The sequence below is a fragment of the Podarcis melisellensis genome (assembly GCF_964234715.1).
Source record: "Podarcis melisellensis genome assembly, chromosome: 17".
Taxonomy (NCBI): domain Eukaryota; kingdom Metazoa; phylum Chordata; class Lepidosauria; order Squamata; family Lacertidae; genus Podarcis; species Podarcis melisellensis.
This window is the reverse complement of record NC_138534.1, coordinates 37,258,220-37,268,099: the sequence shown is the minus strand read 5'-3', so window position 1 is coordinate 37,268,099 and position 9,880 is coordinate 37,258,220. Positions and strand designations below refer to the sequence as shown.

The 9,880-nt window shown below is 46.4% G+C and overlaps 1 protein-coding gene across 1 annotated transcript; it reads left to right on the top strand.

Moving 5' to 3' along the window:
• Nucleotides 1-402: 402 nt before the first annotated feature.
• Nucleotides 403-9,704, top strand: LOC309360512 (purpurin). The gene is made up of 6 exons (XM_081895069.1): nucleotides 403-487; nucleotides 3,129-3,249; nucleotides 4,365-4,501; nucleotides 5,972-6,084; nucleotides 7,756-7,968; nucleotides 9,481-9,704. The coding sequence occupies exons 2-6, from the start codon at nucleotides 3,130-3,132 to the stop codon at nucleotides 9,489-9,491; spliced, it is 594 nt and encodes a 197-aa protein (XP_081751195.1). The 5' UTR covers nucleotides 403-487; nucleotide 3,129; the 3' UTR covers nucleotides 9,492-9,704.
• Nucleotides 9,705-9,880: the final 176 nt, after the last annotated feature.

The following is a 9,880-nucleotide window of genomic DNA, read 5'->3' as shown; positions in this document are numbered from 1 at the left end:
TTGCCCCCCACTGCCCCGTATTTTGCCAGAACAAAGGTGGCACCCCTAGATATATATAGTTGTCTTTATTTAGATATCTATATTTGAGATCTCTGGAGGAAGGTTCCAGTGCATCTTAGGATGCATGAGTTTCAAATTTAGCAGGCCATGTGCTTCGGAGGAGACAGAGGGCTGGACATGGAAGCGGGGCTGCTGCTTTGGCTATTTATGCTCATCAGTTGGGATGCTGTCTTGGATTAGGGAAAAGCAATGTGTGTTTGATAACAGCTGATGGTCCAGTGTGGGGATTACTAGTGAAGTTGTTTACATAATGGATTATCCATCTTTAAGCATCTTACTCAGGTCCAGGAGACAAAGAGCCAATTAGTGCCTTTCCTAACACCTTATTTAAAGGCAGCCAGCACAGTGCTATCCATAGTCAGGCCCCTTCAGAGCAACAAGAACAAATTGCTTGGAATAAGTTCAAGAAGACTCAGCAATCCATCAGGTAGGTCTTTCAATAGCTGTAGAAGATGCAATTTTGTGTCATTTTATACCTGATTCGTTGAGGTGTCTTCTTATTCCATCTACTGAGAAGCATTCATTGTTTACATAGATAATTCGTTTTTCACTGCCTTTGGCCAGTTTTTAATACTATCTCTGGTGGGGAAGCCCAGCTTCCATGTAAAATGGTGTGATCCACTACACAGATGGTGTAAGATGCTTTTGATGGGCTTCCATAAGGATTGGACTACGGTGCAGATCAGATACCTGAATTTCATGGCAAGGTGTTGGCTAAAAGATGTCCACCCTTTGGTTTAACAAGTTCGACCTGATACATGTGTTGTCTGGAGGGATATGAGGGGGTCACTGCAAAGTGGCTGTTTCCAGATTGCTAACAGTAACACCTAAAGAACGGCAATTACTGTACATAGTTAGGCCAGTAATGGGATTCCGGTTACTTCAACTTTATCCTGACACGTTAGAGTCCAGGAAAGCTTCAGCATTTGAGTCTGCTGACTAGGTACACTAACCCTCAAGCAACGCGGGTAGTGCTGTGGTCTAAACCACAGAGCCTCTTGGGCTTACTGATCAGAAGGTTGGTGGTTTGAATCCCTGTGATGGGGCGAGATCCCATTGCTCTGTCCCAGCTCCTGCCAACCTACAGTTCAAATCACACCAGTGCAAGTAGATAAATAGGTATCACTGTGGCGGGAAGGTAAACAGCGTTTCCATGCACTCTGGCACTTGTCACGGTGTCCCGTTGCACCAGAAGTGGTTTACTCCTGCTGGCCACATGACCCAGAAAGCTGTCTGTGGACAAACGCCAGCTCCCTCAGCCTGAAAACAAGATGAGCGCTATAACCCCATAGTTGCCTTTGACTGGACTTAGCCATCCAGGGGTCCTTTACCTCTCTACCTTTACTAACCCTCAGCAAAGCCACATCAATCCTTTGGAAGGTTTCTAGGGGATAGAATTGGATGTTACACCCAACCTAGTGCTTCATTGCTTATGGTTTATATTCTGGAAATCTGATTCCTCTCAACTTTAGGTTAGCTTGATCTCCCTCTCCTGCTTAATACTCACAGCTTGATCAGCCATGTGGCAGCTGCCTTGCCTGTTAACGCTCAAGGCAAGGAGATGGACACACTTAGCAGACTACTGCAGGCAGATCACCTTGTAGGATTAGGGAAACTTCCTGGACGGAACAGATGGAAAATGCACAGCCAGGCCTTGTCAGAGACCAGCTGGATGAGCGGGACTGTTGGGAGCTGCCAGCCCAAGAGCCCTCCAAGAAAGGCTCTGACTGGCTGGATGAAGAAGACTTCTGGGAACCTGCCTCCCAAGACAACCCCCTCCCAGGAGGACACCTTAGTGCCTGGATCCTGGTGGTGGGACATTGAAGAGCAGTAAGCCGAAGGGATGAGCTGGGAGCTGATAGAAGCAGGAGATTTGAGTGATGTGTTCAGGAGAAGGAGGGCCCTCCAGGAAAGATTAGAAGCTGAGAGTCACAGTGTTTGTGCAGACAGTCCCAGTCCTGCTGGCTGTCCTCCCCCTCTGGCTCCCCACTCAAGGAGGGTCCTGCACATTGCTGAGCAATGCACCAGACAAGCCCAGATGTGGAGCCAACCCCCTTGGCACAGCCTTCATTTGCTTGGGAGGGATCCAGTGTGAGAGGCTAGAGGGGGAAGAGCATGCCTAGGACTCAGTTTCGTTAAGACGAAGCAGGGACATTAATAATAATAATTTTATTATTTATACCCTGCCCATCTGGCTGGATTCCCCCATCTTGCTGGATTTCTATATAAGTCCCCACCTGCGGACTGAAACAGCACAGTCTAGATGCAGGTTGACCACCTTAGCAAGAACTAGATCTCAGTAACAACTTGCACACAGTAGTCGCTGGACTGGGGTTCTGGATACTGACCAGCAGAGAGGACGTACATCAAGGCAATAAACCTATGGTCCATTTAACTCAATGGAGCTTTCTTTGGAGTAAACATGCATGAAATTGGGCTTCAAGGGTTTCAGAAATGTCAAGTTTCAAGGAAAGTAACTGGAAAGCATACTTAAATCAACGAGGCGAAGGGAGCACGAGAGACATTTGCAGCAGAATATTTGCAAACTATAAATGATGTGTAAGGTGATAAAGTAAACAGACATTACTTGTGAGACAGTTATCCAGTTGTTTGATACATTGAAGCAGACATCTCTGCTGGATAAATGCAGATGAGTCAGTCTCAATAATTTAGCTTCTCTCATTGTAGATGGCAGCGATTTGTGTTGTTATCCCCTTATATATATATATTTTGCCCCTAAGTATTTTTGGACTTCTGAGATCCCTGAAGTTCCCCTGAGCTTGCTTATACTTCTCTGTTGGGAAAGGATAGTGCTGTTTTGGCACTTGGGAAAATGAATTCACTATTGGCATAAGACCTTACTGCAGATAGAACTCACAGTGTGCCAAGAACTCTTAGTTAAATGCATTTCCTAGGATTTGGATGTCTCCAGTTCCTCCCTTGAACCCACCGCCAATAGTGGCAGACCTTGGGATCTCAAATTTCAGTGACCCCTGTGTGACACCAAAATTCAGCGACTCCCTGAGCAAGTTTCTAACCAGTGCTGAACAAACTGTGTTGCTCCACAGAATGAAATACACTCAGTACACATTCCTGGTGACGATCATCTCCATTATCGATTACTCCTCGGCGCAGCCTTCGTGTGCAGTGGAATCTTTCTCTGTGAAGGAAGACTTTGACCCCAAGAGGGTAACTATGAATACTTTCTAACATAAAGGGTGACAGTGAGCTCGTGTAATGCAGTTCATTTGCAAAGGTGTTGTCGCAAGCCACCCCAATCTCCAAGCGGTGAAAGATTCCCACGGTTCATGTTTCTTTTTGGAAATGAGGCACTGTGGAGACTGTGGTGCCTTTATGATATATGGTTTATTTACACATATATACAACTTGAGCCTACAGAGGAGGGGTTCCCTGTATCAACACCCCATAAGGGTCTTGTTTCTCTCATGGTTGCAGCCTTGGATTCAAACAAACATCAAACATTGTGCTTTGCCTCTCTGGCTTTCCAGCTGGCTGCTTTTGCTACCAGCTTCTAGCTCAAAAGCAGCCAAATTTCAACTCAAAACTCTTGCTTTATTCCTCCTCACTAACTGAGAGTTGAGGCTGGGGCCCCACCCATATGCTGTGTTGTCTTGCACAGAGCCTCTTCCTTTGGTCTCTTTCCACCTCACCAGGAGGCTAGTCTGTCTATTTCCTGGAATTTGAAGGTTTGATTAGCTTTTTAACACTTGCTGGATTCAGGGATAGAAGAGTCTGGTGCTTAGTTTAACGCACACACACCAAACTCACAATAATATAAATGTGATGGGAATGACAATTAAGTTTCTGAAACGTCCTTTCCAATTTGCTAGCCATCCTTGAGTCTTTCTCAATTTTGGGGCTTCAGTCCCTGCTTCCGAACATGCTTCCCTCAGCTTGTCATGTTAGGGTTAGTACACATGCCACTGGCATGCAAAGGCATTGGGGCTGTTTCAATGTCATTGGTGGTAACATATGCAGAAAGGTGACCACACAGGCAGGGCCAGTGATGTCTCCCACCTGCAGCCTCAAGCGGTGCAGATCCTGCTGATCAACTGAGCCTTGGTCTTCAGATGTTGCCACATCAATTACTTGGAAGGGCTCCAGAATTAGGCTTTATCCATGAACCGATGCTTAATTGTTTGAAATTTGGATTTGGATTATAGAAGTCTGCTTGCTTTGAACTTTCAGGCAATGCCTGGTAACTCAGCTTCAATTAATACTCTAACCTGGTGCCATGTGGTCACTGTCCTTCCTGGTAACTTTCAATGTCCTTTGCATTTTAGTATGCAGGTAAATGGTATGCGCTGGCCAAGAAAGACCCAGAAGGCCTGTTTCTACAAGATAACATCTCAGCTGAATATACCATTGAGGAGGACGGCACTATGATTGCATCTTCTAAAGGCAGAGTGAAGCTTTTCGGGTAAGTCATGGGATGACATCAAGAGGGCTTCCTTGTATTCCTGGTCACCTGCTCCTATGACATTGTATTCTGTTCCTCTGATCAAGATGGGAAGTGTTGTAGCAACTACTAGGTTGTAGGGCTGAGCCGAAGTGGGGGGAAGGTGTATTTGCAAAATAATCCCCACCCCCCACAAAATGTAAGCTCCAATTCCAGTAGTTGTTGGGTATGGGGGCCTGCAAAACGAGGCAAAAATGTTCATCCATTCATTGATAGTGCAAGAAACACTGTCCTTCCTCTGGTTAGACTGGAGATGTTATCACATACCCAAATCTGACTTGCTACATAATCAGAAAGTCTGTAAGGTCAATGCTTCATAATCTTGCTTTGATTTTGCCGCACAATGGACCAAATGAAGATTCCATCTAAACACCAAACTGCAAGAAAGAAGATTCCACCTAAACATTAGGAAGAACTTCCTGACAGTAAGAGCTGCCAAGGAGTGTGGTGGAGTCTCCTTCTTTGGAGGTCCTTAAGCAGAGGCTTGACAACCATATGTCAGGCGTGCTCTGATGGTGTTTCCTGCTTGGCAGCGGGTTGGACTTGATGGCCCTTGTGGTCTCTTCCAACTCTATGATTCTATGATTCTATGAAATGTCATTATGTGGTCTACATGATTCTCAAATGGCCACATTTCAGGAAGTGGGCCTCTCAAGGGAAGGATTTAAGTCCTTACACGGCCAACGAAAGATCAGCTTCTGAAAAGTCACACAGTGAGGGGAGACAGGAAGAGATACACTAGACCAGAGATATGGTCAAAAGCATTTTGGTGATGGGGTAAATTGGATTCAGATTATTAGAGAGGCAAAAGATGGTTACGCAAGGCAGGGGTGGAGGAATCTGTGGTCTTCTAGATGTTGGACTCCCAACTCAGATCAGCCCTATCTGGATGTCCATAGATTTCCCCGTCTCTGTTGTAAGAGTAGACTAAGCAAGTAGGATTGGAATGCACATGTAGACAAACCTACAGGAATGGTGGGCAGGAAGAGGCCTGTAGGGTTAGGATAGCAATGCAGAATCAGATGAGAGCTGAGCAGGATACTGGTCTGGGTGTCATGTTCAGAAGCAGATAAATCCTATTTCAATACTGGCAATGAGACAGCGTGCACCACCACTCTCCTTTTTAAAAATTAGTTTTTAATAAAGATTGTCTTGTGTAAAAAACAGACCGACGAACAAGAAAGAAAAGTACATATAGCGTCTCCACTTTCAATTCATAGAGTCTTTTTCACACCACCACTCTTGAGGGCAGCAAAGTAGCTTTGCAGGCACACACAGCTCTGGCCTCCAACAAAGGGGAGCAGCTGAGAGACCTGATTTGGCTCCCACAACCTCTCTAGGATCTGCTGACTGAGGCAGCTGCCTCACTCTGCCTAAAGTTAGAGCTGGCTCCGATTAACGAGATTTCCTCTTCCCGTCTTCCTGTTTCAGGTTCTGGGTGATCTGCGCTGACATGGCTGCCCAATATTCGGTGCCTGACCCCACCACTCCAGCAAAAATGTTCATGAACTATCAAGGCCTGGCAAGCTATTTGTCAAGCGGAGGTGAGCAAGATGTCCCTTGTTGCTCGTGGGTGAGACTGTGGAGAAAAGGGGGATGTCAAAGAGTTGTGCCTCATGCTGTATCCCAAATGAGGCGGCTGTGTGTCTGTGGCCCCTTTTGACGTTATCTTAGCAGTGTGGAAGCCCTTCCTTCAATGCTTGGATTTCTTTCTTTATTGAAATATGTCTCACCTCAATATAAAATATTCAGAGTGGCTTGTAATAAGAACAAAATGAACAGTTATGGGGGGGAATCAAGAACACAATTAAAACACACATTAAGAATAGAACTCAGCAATGGGGCTATGTGGAAAAGTCCTGAATTTCAGGTCACCTGGGAGGAGCCCACAATATACCATATTTTTCGCCCTATAGGGTGCACAGGCCCATAGGGCACACCTAGTTTTTTGGGGGGGGAATAAAGGGGGGAATTATTTCCCCCCCAGGCACGGGCCTGGGGCGGGGGAAGCCCGAGCTTCCCCAGACCCCAGCCCCCAGAAAAGGCTGCTATCCGCAAGCCTTGGGAGCCCGGCGGGCACTCCTGCAGGGCTCCCCAGGCTTGCGGACAGCTTCCTGAAGCCTGGAGAGCGAGAGGGGTCGGTGCGCACCGACCCCTCTCGCTCTCCAGGCTTCAGCGAAAGCCTGCATTCGCCCCATAGGGCGCACACACATTTCTCCTTCATTTTTGGAGGGGAGAAAGTGCGTCCTATAGGGTGAAAAATACGGTACCTTTCCTACTCACCAGAGCAAAGAGAAGCTGTTGCCTCAGCTCTCTCTTTCTTATACTGTATTGTATCCCACTTTTTAAATTTATACTGGGAGGAATTCAACATTGCGCCAAGGTGACTGTTCCACCAACACAAGCATTTTGGCTTGCCAGACAGAATCCCCGCCCCCCTCTTCTCCTATCACAATGCTGTTTGTTCCGGGGGTTCTCTCAACACCCTCTACCAGATCCAATTCGCTGACAGGACTCATTAATTTAATCCCACCCCTCAGATTTATACCCCACCCTTTGACTACAGTCAGTGCTATTTTTCTTGAAAAAGAGGTGCCAGAACTCACCATGAACATCTCACTCGTTCTCTTACAATGGCAATGGGGCCCACCTGAGAGGTGCCGGAACTGAGGTCCGGTGAGTTCCAGCTGAAAAAAAGCCCTGGCTATAGTCCTCAAAGAAGCTTTTGCTTTGTAAATTCCCAATGGACACACTAAGAAACACACTCTTAAAATCCAAAGAAATTCAATTAGCTCTGCTCAAGTGTCTGCTTTGTATCTTATTTTCTCTTCTGGGAGCTAACGTTTCCTTCTTCTCCACTTCCCAAGTGTTAGAGAAGACTCGTAGAGCGATTGTAGCCAGAGATAAAACCAAAGGAGAACTCTGATCCACTGATTCTCCTTTCCTACAGAGTTTAACCTCAAACCTTTGTAGCTTTCTCCGTCTGCCAGGAGGGAGCCGTAACAGTTCTGAACTGGCAGGGTTGCTACTTATGCAGTAGCAAAGAACATGCAGCCAAGCTCGGATAGTCAACATCAGCAATGCACACAGATGCCCACTTTCATTCTCCCATCACTCAGGGTTGGGGTGGGAGGGAATTATTTCTGAAGTCAGCCCTGGCTGCAGAACACTTTGGTATTGCTTCAGGTGACAACATACCATTGGTATGGTTTCAGGTGACAACTACTGGGTGATTGACACAGACTATGACAACTATGCCATCACCTATGCCTGCCGCAGTCTGAAAGAGGATGGCTCCTGCGATGATGGCTACTCCCTGATTTTCTCTCGCAACCCCCGTGGTCTCCCCCCAGCCATTCAGCGCATTGTGCGCCAGAAGCAGGAAGAAATCTGCATGTCTGGCCAGTTCCAGCCTGTGCTACAGTCAGGTATGTAAAAACACACACACACTATTTTGCTCCTTTCTTGAATGAGGGAAGGTTCAAGGTTGCTTGGGTTGTTCTGTACCATCTGTGAAACAGTCGTGTGGACAGCCAACCTACAAGAATATCTGGTCATGCGACCAGACGACCTCTTGGCTGATCTACAAAAAGCTCATGGGTGTTGTCTCTGGCAGAATAGGAACAACAACAATTCTCCAGCCACTCTGGGCTGCCTTCAGATGTCCTTTAAAACTTGCGTAGTTCTACATCTCCTTAACATTTGAGTAAGGTAGGACTGGGCTAAACTGTGGTGCTTTGGACACCATTGGACTGCAACTCCCATCATCCTTGACTACTGACCATGTAGGCAGGGACTGATAGGTGTTGGGGCCCAGTAAAAGTGGAGGACCACAGGTTAGCCACGTCTGCTGTAAAGCATATAAAAAAGAGGGAATTCTTTTGTGAAGACTGCCTTGGGCACCAGTATGTTCTGGCACCAGTATGTGCCAGCAGTATTTTTTCTGTGGCAAGGCCTGCTCAGTGTTTTGCATCACCAACAAAGAGGAAATAAATCACAAATCTGCACTGAATTGGCGTCAACTTCTTTATATATTGAAATAATGACTATAATTTAAATAGACATGCATCTCATCTTAACATGGTAGGCAAGGACCCATGTACCTGCTGAGTGTGCTGTCCAGAGGTTCAGTTGATGGGTCACTTCCAGTCCCCTCCTCCCTTCTCAGGGTTTTTCAAACCTTTAACTCGGACTAGGACTGCCCCTCTGTCCAGTAGGACACATGGCTACTTCAGGACTTTTGGGGGCAGCATCTAGGCTGCAACACTAGCCTGCCTAAGTGGTCAGTCAAGTGACCCCAATGGCCAGCCCTTCTGCACCAGGCCTTATAAAACTCTTTCCTTGCCGCTTGCTCCTCAGCTGGGGCAGTTTTTCTCCAGTGCATGGTCTGCATAGCTTGGTCCTGGAACTTCTCCGCTTCGAGTTTGATCCATAGCTGGGAGGTGGCAGTTTTGAAACCAGAATTTCAATTCAGTCTTTGCTACGTAGTGATGAGGAGAGGCTGCAAAGCAAAATCTCAGAGACAAGCTCTACACTTAAAAAATAATATTTTTACACATGTACAAGTTGAGAAGCCAAACCAGCTTCAAGATTAAGGGGAGCTCTAGGCAAGTGTTCACCCACTCGCTTCCACTTTCTGCTTGGAGCAGGAAGAGTTATTAGGGAAAAGTTACGCACTCCCTCCCTTCACTTGCAATTGTTCTCTCTCAAAGCAGCTTTGCTTGGATGTTTGGTGTGTGTTGAAAGCATTTGTTCCACCATTGCACTTGTGTGTATATGTGTGAGTGGTTTCTGCATGGAGGTTTCTGAGGCAGCTAATAAACAAAACAACTGGAGCTCAACCATACCTTGAAATATGTAACAATGCAAAATGTTCTAGTTTGCATCGTGGTTATGGCAATGCAACATCTAATGTGCGCTGTTCTTGCTTGTCTCCACAGGGGCCTGTTAAATCAAGACTCCTTCAGAGTTGGAGCAGAGGCCTGATCTCTGCGTCTTGAAGTCGTCCATGTAGTGTTTGGATTAGAGCTTTTCCTCAAACACATCTAAGTGTTGGCTTGTTGTTTTTATTTTACGGCACTTGGGTGCCACACACCTCGCTTGTCTGAACTCAAAAGAACTGTGTTGATGTTTGTCAATAAATGTTTTTAAGTAATCTTTTAAACTGCTTCCTCACGCTATGTTCACATGGGCAAATGTGTGGGGTTGGAGACATTTGTGGGCAATTCAGGAATGTTGTGGCTTTCGTCTTCGTCACACACAACCCCACACAAAGAAACAAAAGTCCTAGGTCATGGCACCATGCAGCACCGGGTTTCAAGTTTCAGCTGCCAGTTTTGT

Bases quoted from the DNA above. Each gene is read 5' to 3' on its own strand.
- LOC309360512 (XM_081895069.1), top strand. From the start codon at position 3,130: ATGAAATACACTCAGTACACATTCCTGGTGACGATCATCTCCATTATC. The intron at 3,250-4,364 runs GTAACTATGAAT...TTTGCATTTTAG, and splicing joins AAGACTTTGACCCCAAGAGG to TATGCAGGTAAATGGTATGC. The intron at 4,502-5,971 runs GTAAGTCATGGG...TTCCTGTTTCAG, and splicing joins GGCAGAGTGAAGCTTTTCGG to GTTCTGGGTGATCTGCGCTG.